The sequence below is a fragment of the Eutrigla gurnardus genome (genome assembly GCF_963514095.1).
Source record: "Eutrigla gurnardus genome assembly, chromosome: 2".
NCBI lineage: Eukaryota > Metazoa > Chordata > Actinopteri > Perciformes > Triglidae > Eutrigla > Eutrigla gurnardus.
This window is the reverse complement of record NC_139916.1, coordinates 13,231,841-13,247,585: the sequence shown is the minus strand read 5'-3', so window position 1 is coordinate 13,247,585 and position 15,745 is coordinate 13,231,841. Positions and strand designations below refer to the sequence as shown.

The 15,745-nt window shown below is 44.5% G+C and overlaps 1 protein-coding gene across 3 annotated transcripts in view; it reads left to right on the top strand.

Annotated features, from left to right (window-relative positions):
• Positions 1–6,724: 6,724 nt before the first annotated feature.
• Positions 6,725–15,745, top strand: part of fgd5a (FYVE, RhoGEF and PH domain containing 5a) — a 29,643-nt gene continuing 20,622 nt past the window's right edge. For all 3 annotated transcript variants that reach the window (XR_014599122.1, XM_084038517.1, XM_084038516.1), the window contains exons 1-2: positions 6,725–6,964; positions 8,871–11,637. Coding sequence is in view for 2 of the 3 variants with exons in the window: in XM_084038517.1 (XP_083894643.1) it covers positions 6,955–6,964; positions 8,871–11,637 (2,777 nt within the window). In the remaining variant the exon portion in view is untranslated. The remainder of the gene's footprint in view (positions 6,965–8,870; positions 11,638–15,745) is intronic.

The following is a 15,745-nucleotide window of genomic DNA, read 5'->3' as shown; positions in this document are numbered from 1 at the left end:
GACAATGGCCACCGGGTCAATGAGGGGTGAGGAGAGAAAGTGAGTCCCAGGAGACGGAGCAAGAGGGATTTTCACTGCACCAAATAATGACAACCCAGGCAATATAACCCCTGCCAATGTGTTGCGACAACAGTAACGATCAGTTGTGGTTCATTGTATCAAATCTGACCCCTTTGACCTCTAGGTTGCCATGGAAACACGTGGTCTCCTCGGGAGTTATAGCTGCTGATTGACAGTGTTGAGAATGACACCCATCACTTAGAGGCAGATATTCCTTACATATGATTTAATTAGAAGTGTCCTCTTCTGCTTCTGCTGTGCTGCTCCCCGCTGAGAGCACACATGCCAAAGGTCGGACAGGTCAACGTGTTTTTAATGATCACACCACTGAAGTTGTGACCCGTGCATTGTGATGAATCGCATGATCAAATGCACACGCTGAAGCATATTCCACACTTTGGTGGTTTTGCGGCTTCCATAAATGAAAAATTGACCGTGCTGTTTGTGCTGATGTTGGTAGAAAATCCTCCAGTTTGAACATGAAGCATCCCCCCCCCCCCCCCCCCCCCCCCCCGCCACACCCTTCTTCCCCCGGGGCTCACTGTGCATGAGAATACACAAGAGCCCGGCTGAGACCACCTCAGCAAAATATCTGACCAGAGACAGGACAGCTAGACCACTCATGACCCTTGAGAGTGTTTCACTGTGTGTGTGTGTGTGTGTGTGTGTGTGTGTGTGTGTGTGTGTGAGAGAGAGAGAGAGAGAGAGAGAGAGAGAGAGAGATGGAGGGAAGGAGGGAGAAAGAGCTAAAAACAAATAAAAGAAATGAGAAATTAGCAGTCAAATATATTCAAGCTTCCACATGCTGTCATAACAGTCTCCTATTGGGTCACCTTGTGTTCAGAACAGTCATCAGTGTCCAGGAGAACACAGGCACAATTTACATCGTGTGAATATGAACACACACACACACACACACACACACACACACACACACACACACACACACACACACATTTGTATAGAGAACAAAATGAGCAGCCTGGAGTGAAATTAAAGATGAAATAAAATAATAATTAAAAGGCTAAATCTGGTGATGTATAGTTTTTTTGTTGTTGTTGTCAACAAGTCCCATAAAAACAACAAAAACAACAATTAAATGATCCTACTAACAAGTACTGTCCGTGTATACACAGCTCATTCATCTGTGCCTTAGAGCTCCATTGTTGTCCAAAACCTATTAGAAACACATCAGCGAGCGACATTGTTGCACTGGTTGACATGTTCCCTCATTAGCATGAACATGGCCACTTTGAGTCAACCCCACTGGCACTGTCCTGATGCTGAACATACTCAAATGTGTATAAATGTCCAGCTAAAAATAACAACAAATGCTTAATATACTCCTTTCTGGGTAACGTGTGCTTTAAGCTACAGTGCCCAGCTGTTTGGACATTCTGGTGATTTTTTTTTAAGTTAATGTAAACAGTCGTGACCCATTTTCATTTACAAAGATCTGTTTCAAGTTCATGGGATTTGCTGATTATCGAAATAAAAGTCAGTCTTATCCTTAAAGAAGTATAATTGAATGGTTTTATCTGTCTGAGTCTGAAAGCATATGGAATTCACACACATGTTACATTACAGAAAAGTAATCTCTATTATCTACAAAAAGTTGATGTTCAGCATTGAGGTGTTAAGTGTGAGTAGAAAGTAAGTAAGCTAAGTTTAATAATTATACAACATTTCTTTACATAAACACAAATCATTTCAGATTTAAATTTCAAAAGATGCTCAAACCAATGATCTGCTGGTCTATGAGCGCATGTCTTGCATGACTTGAACAGTGGGTCTCATCTGAGTGCAACATATATACATTCCAGTGAGTCACATTATTGCAAAGGCTACCAAAAGCCTGATCATATTTTAATTCAGATCCCTCATTTCCTGTCTGTCATGGACCTGCCTTAATCAGAAAGGACTTAATCATTCCAAAACAAAAGCCTGGTGGAGCCACAAAAGGGAGCGAGTGGTGCTGCCTGTTGATATTGTTCTATCAGACAGCTCGAAAGGGAGGAAGTTCTCTGTCTGAGCTACCAGGCCTGGCTGTTTTTTGGGCGGGGGGTCCTGAGGATAAGAGACCGCCCTGTTATCTTTGTGTAAAAGGTCACACAGGTCTGGCGGAAGAAGCAAAAGCAACAACCATCTGTGTTTTCCACACACTCCGGTGCGGCTATCTAGAGCGCGGACAGCCGGGCAGAGTGAACACACACACACACGCATGCACACAGACATCACAAAACAGATGCCTCGTATCTGTGTGATGAAGGATGCATTGTCAGAAGAAATTGGAAAACCCCCAGATATGTTTTCCGTCTAGTGAGGTGTGCGTAGGAGTATCATTGTTTTTGTAACGGACACAATTTATGCACATGCTATTGCTAAGATGATAGATGATGATACTGATTTATCAGAGGACTTATGAATTGTGCTGAAATTGTGCAAAACATGTGTGTGGGTTTCATTTCAAGTGAGACACTGAGTGCAACACTGATGTATAAATAAATGATTTTGCTGTACAGTGAATGCACTCTGAGGTGGCAGGCACGGCCTTGTATGTGGGTTTAAATCACAGTTTCTTCTGTTGCATCTTGTTACATAAGTCGTACAATGTGTTTACACCTGCAGCTAGACTTGCGTGAGACTGCATAACAGCTCTGCCAAAGTAACGTATGTCACACTAGCAGGTTCCCAATCTCAAAAAACACTCACAGAGAAGACAAATTCTTGCTCGGGAGCTTGTTTCACAATCCTGTTCGCTCTCAGACTGATGGAAGTGGATCGGAGATACACACATACTGTATGTATAGCATACACCTGCATGAACACACATAACACGCACACACCTTACACGCTGGGCAGATTCCATGCTGGGGAGTTCATGTTATATTGCCACGTGGGACCCGAGTGTTCAAGGCCATTAAAATGGTTAACACAAACACAGTGCAGAGATTGAGGAAATATATAATGCAGTAAAAACCCAACAGAGACACAGACCACATGAACTCAACAGTCCCTCTCAATGAAAAGGCCTCGATGGTGCTCGTTAATCTGTGACGCCAAAGCCAGCGCATACTGTTTTGACTGTGCTATTGTGCTTTATTTGGAGAGGACATAAATGCTTCTTTTTTTTATAGGGCTCCTTGGGAATTTTATTTTGAACCAGTAAATCATTGTTTTTACAGTGCAGCTCAGAGGATTGTCTCTGCAGCAGGAGAGGAAAAGAATAACAAAATTCATCTGTTATCAGAGTCTGACCTACTCTCTTGGCTTCTGGTTAATTAACGGCATTGTGACAGCTATTGTGCTCTAGCCGTGGCCTTTTACTGCTGAGCAATAATACTTTCTGGTAATGGAGCAATGCCACTTTATCTTAGGTTAGGTTAGTAGGCTAGACTTAACACAAACAGCTCTTCTGTAATTGTAAGTTAATGTGACCTAATGAGACTGGATGTATCTTTTTTTTAAATTTTTTTAAGTGCTTACACATGGGGAAAATCCACGATGTGATGACTACAGCACCAAAACAATAACACGCATTGGACTTTTTTGAATGCAATTTAATGTGTATTTGTTATTCAAATGACAACAATGAGAGAGGCTGGTTGTATTGATTTGCTGCGGAGTTCTGAAGGTCCTGTGGGGAATTAAACCTGTGTTTGCTTTTGCTTTTTGATGAAGTGCTGACTTCCATGGTCCACCTGTTTACTGCAACTCTGTGTGTGTGTGTGTGTGTGTGTGTGTGTGTGTGTGTGTGTGTGTGTGTGTGTGTGTGTGTGTGTGTGTGTGTGTGTGTGTGCATGCAAAACTAGTCACTGGGGCTGAAGGGGGGTGGGGCAGCTTTATATTGTTGGGAAAGGGAAGTGTACACTGCTGACAACAGGGTTTTCTTATTTCACTCAGGTTACACAAAACTATTTTTATTCTTAAAGACACCTGAGTTTCTGCACCAGCCGTTGATGTGTTTCTGTGTAATAATGCGTTATCTTGCTAAATGCAATCAAACTCCAGTAGTACATTTTAATAAAGTCTGCTGTCCTTTTACATATCCTCTACTCCGAAGTCCCTTAATCAGAATCTAAAGCTCGGGGCAAATGCACAAGTCTCAGAAGAGTGCTGTGGTCCCACAGCTAGGAATCAATACAACATGTCAATGATGATTTGATCCATTCTAGCAGTCAAACGCCTTGCCATCCAATTACAAAGGTGCTGGGGTCACAAGAGCGAAAGCCTGATTGTACTTGAGTATCACATAAATCAATACCTGAACTGAATCCACAACAGCTAGTCTGCATAATGGCATGATTAAGCGTCATTTTCTTTCTTTTTTTTTTTGAAAAGAATTATGTTACAAAGCTGCCACTGACATACATTAAAGATCAGACATAATGGGACAAAACCCAAAGGAAGCGCTTTCCAGTAATTAGCTGCATTATGGTGTGATGTCACATATAGCTGTAGTCTCAGAGGGGGATAAAAACACTCAGCACATCCACAGAGCCCAGTATCCAGTCACTGGCAAGGCAGGTGTTATGGATTGTCTCAGCGCTGGGAACACGTCGCTGACCCCTTTCCCTGATCCCTTTCCTGTTTGGCATTGTGTGTTCAGCCGAGTTGAGGGGAGATAGAGTCGGTTTGTGCCCTCGCTACTATGGGCTGTTTTTCCTAATGTCTCCGTCCCCCTTTTTCTCTTCCAGTCAAGTCGTGTTCCAGGTGGGGGGATAGAGCGCAGCACGCAGCCAGGCGGTCCAGGAAATTTGTGTCCTCCGTCCAAAAACATGTTTTGACCGTCTGTGCCACATCTGGAGGGGTATTTACTCCTAAAGCCATTCTTTTCTGCAGCCACATGACACAATACTCTTGACAGGTTCTATTTGCACACCCTGCAAAACGCAAAACATATTATGCACAAATGAAGAAAAAAAAAGAAAGTTGTATGTAACAATTGTGAGTGGAATACTCTTGAGAGAGGCAATTTAGCACTGCCATAACACCGGAGTGGAGATATCTTTAGCCGTCCAGTTCAGAAACAAAAGGTTACTTTATGGCAGCTATAAATGTGCTACTACTGACACACTTAAAATTGTCTTGGCTTCAACACTCTGTAATGGATATTACATTATCTCATTGTAACAAGGGGAAGCAAAACAATAGATTCACGGTGATTCAACTGTTGTGTTGTAGCATATTACAAAATACATTAGTCAGCATCCTATTTACACGCATAAACAGCTGGATTACTGCAGCAAACACAATGGGTGCCTCTTCAACAGAAACCATGCTATATTTACTATCCTCTTCAATGAGGAGCTTAATAATTAGAAATGTCATGATATTGATTGCTGAATGAGATGACCCTCGTGCGAGTGCGAAGATAACATGAGGTGATTATGAACTCTCTCTTTGACAGAGCTCTGCACCTGCAGCAGAGCTTAATCCGTCCTGCACCAAACCATCTGGAATGGGAATTGTGCTTTGTGTATAATGTATGGGTCTGTATGCCGTTGCAGCAGTCAGGACCAGAAGCCCGGGGTGATGCGGCACACAGCTGATCTTCTCTTGAGCTTCTCTACTCCATCACGATCCATTTGAACTCTGCTGGAAAAAAAATCCCAGATCGCTGTTAGGTTGTTTGACCTTCAAGGTGTGGGTGTTTAACCAGCACTGGGGGCCGACGAATCAAAGACCCCAAGTGGGTGATGATCAGTCTCACCCTGTGTTGCGCAAGGTGCCTCTGTCCTTGAAAGCCCAATATGAGCGCCAAACGAAGCAGGTGAAAGTTTGTCTGTTCCTCGAACCATCAGGCCCTGCGCCGCACCAGTCAATCAGCTCTGTGAGAGTTTACCTAAGGGGTTAACGCTGCCAACCTTTCCCATCTGTTGCTAAGGAAGCGTTGCCTGTTGTGCAGGAAACAGGGAGAGCGGTTTCCTGTTATGAAGAGAGATTTTTAAAGGCTTGCATTCATTCAGTCATGCAACAGATGCCGAGCCAGGAAGCCCTGCCAATAGCAAATGCTTTGGTGTCCTCGAGAAATTGTATTTGGGAACTGCTTTTAGGGACCTTTCTATGCACTGTTCTGGTTCAGGAAATAATATGAGGGCAAAACAGGCTGGAGAAAACACTGAGAAGATGATTTCCAAGCGTCTGATAGTGTATAATCCTTTCTGTGTTCCAGTTATTCCAAGCAGGAGTGGTGATTGCCTACAGTTGAGGCCATGAAACGGTGTGGATGAATGGACGTGCATAATGCACATACCATGGGCAGAGTGATTTGAATTTTCTTTGTGTATGTGGGTGTAGTAGTAACAGTAATAGTAATAGTAGTAGTTGCGGATTTAAAGCTTATCAGCACAATGCTGCATTGGTTTAATGTATCATATTTAAGGTCAGAATCCCCCGCTGATTGGATTTGGTGTGACTCAACTCTAGTCCAGCGTGCTGCATCTCTAATATTGCGCATTTGCCAATAAATGTGACCCGGTGTGAATATAAAACGTCCCTAAACACAGTGCTGTGCATTGCAAAAATGGCGCATATAGAAAGTGGGCTTGGTTTGCGCTGCGCGCTGTACGTAGGTCTGGTCCTGCCTCAGGAAGCGCCAAGCAGCACCTCCCGTTTCCACACAAGAGCGCACCAGTTCACTGTAGCATCAGCAGCACTGGACATGATGCACGCCGGCTGAAGGCTCCGCTGCCGCTCCGGGATCAGTCAAGTAGACTCTCGCTGGAGGAAAAACCCAGACCCAAGGCGCTCCGCGACTCTCTTTTCACCGCCTGATTTCTTCGCGAGGTGTTTGTATTTGGATGAAGTTTTTCACGTCGTTTGGAGCGAGGCGGTCGGTGCGGGGGAGACATGGGGATAACTGCAGGTTCTCGTCGATGATGATGTCCCACAATGAACGCAGGTTGGTGTTCACCGTTTCACCAAACTTTAAATGTTTCGATGTTGTTGAAATGTTTTGTTGTGTGTGTGTGTGTGTGTGTGTGTGTGTGTGTGAGAGAGAGAGAGAGAGAGAGAGAGAGAGAGAGAGAGAGAGAGAGGGAGTGTAAGTGTGTGCGTGTGTGTGTGTGTGTGTGTGTGTGTGTGTGTGTGTGCGTGTGTGTGTGTGTGTGTGTGCGTGTGTGTGATGGAATCGGTGGTAATTAATGACGTTGCTTGATTCTGTCTAAAAACGTATTTAATCTGTTAATTCCCCCTATTTTACATAGAAATTGATATCCAATGCAATTTGATGCAATTTTTCCATAGGAAAAAAATACCATATCAGATTACTATTGAAATGTTCTGGAAATTCTGTTTTTCCTTAACAACAATTCTTTTAGTATTTGAAGTGACTTTAAATCCAAAGCCATGGATAAAGTTGCGTTCTGTGGAATTATCTGATGGGAAATCTCTTTTAGGATTAGTAATAGGGTTAGAGACAGGATTATAATCCATGTCATTGGAAGCAGACACATTAGAAGGTCACCTGTCTTGCAAGTGCAGTGTGAATTTGTGAAGTGAAAAAAGGTGAAATTGGTTCTCCTATGAGATTTCTTTTAAAGGAATTCTTTATTTTAAGAACAATGTCTCATTTTGTTCTACAGCCTTGCCTTGGATTTTAGACAGGTTGTTCAGGCGTTAACGGGTGACATTTCATGATGAGGACACAGTCTGAAATCATATCCTGAGAGTTTGGCACGGCCAAGGTCCCAGTGTCTATGTCTTCCTTTGTTTTCAAACATTTGTTTTAATTGAATTCTTGTTGCATAATTCATATCCTGTTGTTAGCCGTTGGGTGCTTTGTCAGACTGGGACCCTTGTTTTCGCGTGCAGTTTTATTGTTCTTTGACGCACTCAAAGGACCTTTTCAGCAAAAAAAAAAAAAAGTGTGTGTGTGTGTGTGTGTGTGTGTGTTTGTGAGAATCGGGGAAGAATGACGAGAAGGAAGTCCATTTGTGTTGTGAAAAATCTGTACTCCTGGAGAGGTTCATGGAGGAGTGATGGGGGGCCCTGGTGTTAATGCCCCCCCCCCCCCCCCCCATGCACATCCTGTTTGGAGTCCAAGGAGCAGCTAATGAACCTGGAGCTCTTATAAGGAAGAGACATTAATAGAGGAATATATAATTGTGGGCAGAAAACAATATATGAAGGGTTTCTTCAAGAACTCATATTAGACTGAGAGTGAGAGAGAGACAATGATAGAGAGAGAGAGAGATAGCCAGAGTGCACACAGGGTTTAATAGGATGTGCGTCAGGGCAGGTACTAAATAACAGGAAGAGACAAGGGGTGTACACACTTTGTTAAGTACCGGTGTGTTTCATGACAGTTCTAAATTTCGTAAGAACTTCTCTTTAATGGCTTCACAATATTTAACTTAATTTAATGTCCAAAATGTAAAAGCGACACACTAGCTCAGTGTGATGTTGAGATCACGGATTAAAGCTGCTCCATTATCCTTCATGTCGCCATTGCAATGTATTTGTATACACTCATGGAGCGATAACTAAATCATTAAATCAGTTAGTCATGTTTGTTGAATCTGATTCTGCTACAGGCTCCAACCTGCATGTGTCGTTTCCCAGACAGGGAGATGTTATTGTTCCTCCTCTAAGTACCCCGTGGCTCTGTTGTTTTTCCTGCTGATAATGTCCCCTGCAGCATTCTGCATGTCACTGTGTGCAGGACATGACTTCCTTCTTAACATATACCAAAACAGGACCCTCATATTTATCTTTCCGTCATCTGATATTAGATGAGAAAAGGATGATGAAAATATCATTAAGTGACTTTTCATTTTTTTTAACTAACTTTTGCTTTCTTTGCACAGATTTTCAAAAACCACTGCAAGTCCCACAACCAAAGGTTCGCAGTCATCTTACCATCAAAGTGCACTCAAAACTGATGTCCAGGCCGTGTCCCCCTGTCCGTGGTCCAAAACCTCCTGTCGCCCCCAAGCCCAGACCCCTGTCAGAGCGTTACACACAAGGGGAGGCCCGCCCCCCACAGAGGCTGAGTAACGGAGACCTGGCTCACTCTGATGGGGAGAACGAAGAGCTCCATGAAATGGCTGAGGACAACCAGGACAAAGAGGAGAAAAGTGAGGCAGAGGACGGGGTTGATGACAATGGCAACGGACACAATGACAAAGAGGACAGCGAAATTGAGGAGGAAACAGAAAAAGAAGTAGACATATTAGATCATGATGGCGACAACATCGGCTCGGAGGACACAGTCAAAGCAGATGACGGTTCTACTGTTGACACTACTGAGGATGAAAACACTGACAATGGCTTGAACCAGCCCGAAGGTGGCAATAACACTGATCATGTGAATACATCAACACCTTCACTTTCTCCTGCTGACATGGAGGATGAAACGGGGGAGGAGGCAGAACAGGAGGAATCCAGTATGAGTGAAAAAACTGACTCTACGAGACACTCAGATCAACATGTAGAGCAACAACAACATGTTGATCAAACACAATCACTCAGTCAGGGTGATAAGGCCAATGATACTGGACTTAAAGAGCTGGACGGTGAACAAAGTGAGGACTGTGTGCCTTGTGTTCACACAGATGACACTGAGCTGGAAGTTGGAGGTTTCGCATTTGGATTTAGCGTGCTTCCGACTGTAACTGAGGAGTATCCCTACGATGTGATTGGCCCCACAGATGATGCAAGTGATACGTGTGAGTCGTGTGACCCAGCTGAAACAGGGGAAACAGGGGTGTGGCAACCAGAACGGGCCACCAAGGACCTTTCTGGCTGCTTCCGATTCACATCCAGCAACGAGGATGTGTTTGGTCCTTATTCGGTCATTGAAGCTGTTCCGCCAGATATGACCAGCACCGCTGACCCGGAATGGAGTCAGGATGATCACGATGACACACCTCCAATAGAGGTACAAATGGCAGGTGCTTCTCACCAGGAACCTTACTATGTGTCATCAGATGACGTGGACAAGCTAGAGGATAAGCAAGTCTTCTCAGAACTGGGTAAGATTGAGGAGGACACCGAGCAGTCGAATCAGCACAACAGCAAGGCAAAGGAAAGCGAGTCAGCAGATGAGTATGCAGACATTGACGAATCACTCTGTCTTCGAGCAGAGGACGAGAAGGGGGAGTGTGTCTCATCTGAGGATTACGTGGAGATAGGCGACGACGATGAAGAGGAAGAAACAGAAAAGAAACAAATCAAAGGAAAAAGTGTGAAAGAGAGAACGGCTAAACGAGAGCAGGCTTTCCTCAGCCAGCGAACGAGCTGCCAGCCTCGCCTCAGGCTGTGCAACATCACAGTGCCGGCAGACCTAGATGGGGGCCGCACCCCGGAGCTCACCAACAGGGTGGTGTTTGCCCACACCACTGAGGCCTTTGAAGAAGATATTGAGGAATTGGACTGCCATATTGTGCCTTACTATGAGGACACAGACTCTGACAGTGAAGAGCATATATATGAAGAGGCGGGGTTCGACTCAGAAGGGGAGAACTTTGTGACACTTGATCGGAAGACTATTGTCACAAGATCACGCTCTTATTCTGGTAAATTTTCAGGTTATGTCCCAGAAACCGTACCAGAGGAGACAGGGACAGAGTACCAGACTCATGACTATTGCACAGTGGCCTTAGATAACAACAACGAAAGCCATTCACAGCAGCCTGGGGTCAACTGTTTGATCCCATCCATGAAGTCTCAACGTTTCTTGTTTTATTCCCGGTCTGCAGAGGGTCCAGAATTGACCTTGACCAGTCCAACAGAGATCAACCACTCTCTGAAGGATGACATCAGGCTGAAGAGGAAAGATGATACCCTTTCGCTCCCATGTGTCATCACCTCGTCTGGAAGCTTCTCCCAACGTAGCCATCAATCATCCAGTGGCGTCTCCACACCAACCTCTCTAGCGGACATCCCACCACCCTTTGAGCTGGCATACATCACTAAAAGGCCAGTCACCAAGAGTTCCCCATCCCTTCTGATCCAGCATGAACCCATTGACATACCGAAGAAGAAGTCCTCCTTCAAGCGCTTTCTGGCACTCAAGTTCAAGAGGAAGAACGATTCGAAGGGTTTCAGTGATGGAAGTGTCCGCTCTTCTCGTTCTTCCTCTGAGTCCAGCCACCACGGCCCAGTAAGAGTCATAGAGCTTGATCATAGAAGCACCGGCAGCTCTCCACAGCTACAGAACCGAATTGTGAGCCCCCAGCAGCGTCCTTCAGAACTGCCATCCCCCTTTGTCCTCTACAAAGACCAACAGAGGAGGAAAGGCGACCCTAAAGCTTATGGCAGAGGCATCTCCAGAGTGGAGTCCTTCGAAGAGCGCTCCCGGCACTCCGTGATGCCGCTGCCTTTGACCAAACCCCGCTCCATCTCCTTCCCCAGTGCGGACACCTCGGACTATGAAAACATCCCAGCTATGAGCTCAGACTATGAGAACATCCAGATCCCAGGCAGACCCACCAGATCCCACACTGTGACTGAATTTTTTGAGGACCCAAATCGCATGACAGTCACCTGCAATGAGAATGATGGCTATGTGGATATGAACAGTTTCCCTGGGATTGACAGCATAACCCAGACATCGAAAGAAGACCCTGAAAGGTATAGTAAATCTCTATAAAGTTACATTTGTATAATCCGAAAGTACCTTACCTTGCAAATTTAGTGGCATCTAGCCAAATACGTTCTCAATGAAAATTGCTGCTGAACTTTTTTGTTGTAATATTTTTCCAATGCAATCATAAATCCCAAATTAAACTCCATTCACCTCAGTTGTATTGGGGTTGAAGCACAAATTCCAGAGGCAGATATCTGAGCAAATAAATCCCAAATTACCCACATGACTGGATATCACAAACAGCACTGACCGTTTAATGTATTAATTAATAGGATCATCCATAAATATTTTAATAATCAAGTAATCCACATTATGTTGATTAGATTTCTTCAACAAAATATGCCTAGAATGTGTTTTTATGTATGATCCAATAGTGTTTCTGCTCGATACCGGTATCAAACTGTAGAAACTAAGCATATCCTGCATGTTCTCTTTGCAGTCTATATATAAGGTGAGCCTGTTTATCTCTGGAACCAATCTTAAAGTAGTCCGTTGATTTGTTAGAAGGGCATCTTAACCCCGGAACAGGCTGAAGGATATTCCTACAGTGTATCTCAGATGAGCACAGGGCGCCGGGCTGAGTAGAATCGGATCTCCTCCTGTAGGAAAGTGTTCAGCGAGAGATGAGCAGCCTGCTGTGTCAAGCATCGCTGGCTTTGGGAAGATGAACAATGCTTGTGGGAGAGCTTACTCTTGTTTTTCATTTGGTGGATTTAGAGGTCACATCTGGTGCCGCTGCTTCCTTTGCAAAGTCTGAGGTGGGAGAACAGGTAAAGGTATGGGTATCTCACTGAGCGCAGGTTACTCCTCACGCTAGATGAAGTCATAATGGGCTGCAATTAAAAAAGTGAAGACATGTGGGGGAGTACCTTTCACACAAGGATGTGGAGAAGGATGAGAAGAGGGTGCGAGAGCAAAGGGAGGTGGATGTGCTAATATAAAAGGAGAGAAGAGTAAAAATACAAACAGTAAGGTGATAAAGTCATATAGAGGAGGGGGTGAGTGAGAACAGGAGAAAGGGAGCAAGAGCAGCTCTGGTGTAATTGCTCTCCTGTACCTGACACTTATTGTTAAGTTTAGGAGGGCTTTTATTAAAGTAGCTCTCTCCAGAGTGCTGCTCTTTCATTGGACCCTTAAGGGGCCGCCAGGATTTACTGCAGTGTGATAGAGTGAGGAATCACCCTGGTCAGACTGTACCAAATTACACTGGCCTGTGCCACAGCTTTGGCCACTACGGGCTACAGTCTTTCCCCGGTCTTGATATAAGAGTTGTGTTTGATGAACTGTGTGTAGTAAAAGAGACAAGGCCATTACAAGAGCCTCTTAAACGGCTTAAGATAATCTTGGGGCAAAATGCTTCCACATTTGTCTTTATTTTGTGTGCTACCCTGTCTGTATTTCATGTGTTTATTTCACCATTTTACCTTGCAGATGTTGTCTTTAATAACTATTATGTCATGTAGGAAAGGGTTCAGCTCGCAGTTAACATCGTTTGAGCAACTTTTTACACATAAAGCTTGTCTCCTCGAGACATTCTGTGCAGCAGAAGACACTGTACTGTGATTTCCCCACCGTTTAAGTATTAAACATTAGGCGTATCTCAACATGTGAAACCCTTCCATTATCCCAGACAATGGACCCTCCTTTACTCCCAGTGATTTTATCGATGTGGCTCATTGTGTGGTAGAAGTCTCTCACCACTCACAGTGATGCAAAGAACCTATCTGTCCTGTCGCCTCGCCTCCACCGCATTCCCCCCGGAGATGCTCCTGTTGCCGAGGCCACTCTTTGTTGTGTCTATACGGGGCTTTTTATGTTTATCTGAGGGCATATACAAGTCATGTGTAGTCAGTGGAAGTGGTTGTCCCTGCCTGTGTGTACATCTTACACTAAACTCTGTTCAAAGCTTGACATTGCCGCCGTCTCATGGCCGCCTAGCTGATGATGGCAGTGATTTATTGAGAACTCATTCAACAGTCAATGGGGTTTTTTTTTTTGGACCCGCAGAAGAAAAAGTGGATTTTTGTGGTGGGGAAAATGACTGAATGGCCCCAGAGCACTGCACACAAAAGGACTGTGCCTACAGTAGCAGACATGCACTTTGAGGAGAACTCACAAAGCTGCTGTTCCACAGGCTTGGCTTGTTTCCACTTGTGTGATTAATGTATAGCAGCATTCAGACACTACTTCAGCACGCACAAGCATCGAGGAATAAGCAAAGAGGCATGTTCATTATCGAGGCTACCACAGTGAAAATGATTAATCCCAAACTTAACCAAGGTGCATATATGCATGCTCATTAAGTTACAACTTAGTGCTGCTTTATCAAAGATGAGGCTCCTATGCAGTCTCAGCAGAATTGCCCTCACAAATGGGAGAGACCAAGTGTTCTTTGTGTCTACTTTTAGCAGTTCCAGGTAGACGTTGTTGTCCCCGTTTACACATAGCTAAAGTGGTGTATGAAAAACCCTTCAGTGTCATTTTCACGTCAAACAGTTCACCCTCTTCAGAGCGATGACAAAGCCCTGCCACGGCCTCTGAAACAGCTCCTCCACCCACTGTTATGTTAGCGTTAGTAGTGATGAGGGAGCCATCTTAAGTACATTGTTGTACTGGGTGGTGGCTGTGTGGCGAGGTGGTGGACAGGGCGTGTCGTTGGCTCGCCAGGCCTGGTGCCATGCGCTCTGAGGTCATTGCCAGGTCATCCCCGGGGAGGAAGTGTCCAGCCTGGGAGCCTCCCACCAGCCTGTTTACAGGAAATGCAGGATGAGGGCGGGGCTCTGGCGGGAGGTAGAGAGGTGGAGACAGGAGAGGACAGATAGGATGAAGGAAGGAGAAAGGGGTAACCGCGGTGGGGTGGAGGTTCCCAGACTCTCCCTTGATCAACAAGATGAGGTGTGGTACCACGAGGAATGCCAGGTCTGCTGTTATTGTTGCCCCAGTTTGTCAGGAATGCCTCCAGCCTCCCACTTCATACATGTATATAATGTAAAACAAGTGAGCAAAGGTTTTAACAATGTTGCATATCTGACCCTGAATTACACGATGTGGGGTTATTATTATCCAAAGCTGTCTCATACCACATCCTATCACAGGTGAGGGAGTAGCAGTCAGAGCAGTCAGCGTCTTCACAAATCACTTCATCACACTACACACTGCCAGCACAGCAGCCACAGGCTACATGTAATCATCATCACTAAAAGCAGCGAACAATTCAAAACGGCTCCCAATCTCTTGATCCCCCATTAGTATCCCAATCATATATAGTTAGCAGGCTAATGAACCTATTCAGCGTCTCCTATTTCCTATAATAGTGCCATTACAAGTTGAAAAAGGCCTGTATGATTGCTCCTAATATATATTTGAATACTAAATGTTTAGCTCAATTGAATTACATTTTACAGGCATCATCAAATTCCCCAGAGATTGAGAGAGTCCCCCTCTGAATCTGACACAGTAGATTTAACTTTGCCATGTTATAACAGTCTCCTTTAATAATAGCATTGCCTTGATGGTCTTGTTAAAGGGCTTCACATATTACCATATAACAATATCACATATCCACAGATTTAAATATGGAACCGTGATATGAAGCTCAGCAAACACCATATTGGGGGTTTGCAGTGAGAATGTGCTACGTTGGTGCATGAGGGGAAAAAAACATCAATTTGAAATATTTTCTGTCCAAGACAAGTGAGATGTAGTTTAAAGGAGAACCTGTATACTATGTGTAGTAATTGGCTTTTAGGTTTCTGTTGGGATTTTCTGGCAGACTTTATTATGAATTGGACACAACCGCCCATTACAGCCCAGAAGGTGTGTTGTGCTGTTGATGGTCGAGGGTGTAAAGGTGAAGGTGAGAATCCGCGGCATATTTTCTCTTGAACATATGAAGGAATTCCCCTCACTCGTAGAAAAAATCAGAGTTTAAGAATGAGTTGAAAGAAGACCCATTGCTCCTGTTCTCATTCCCTCCAAGCATCACCCAGGAGCCAGGTTGATCTGTCTACTCTGAGGTCAACCATGAGTAATGGCCTGTAGGTGCTTTCTTCAGCCCACCCAATAGGGTTGAGGGCTCTGTGTGTGTGTGTG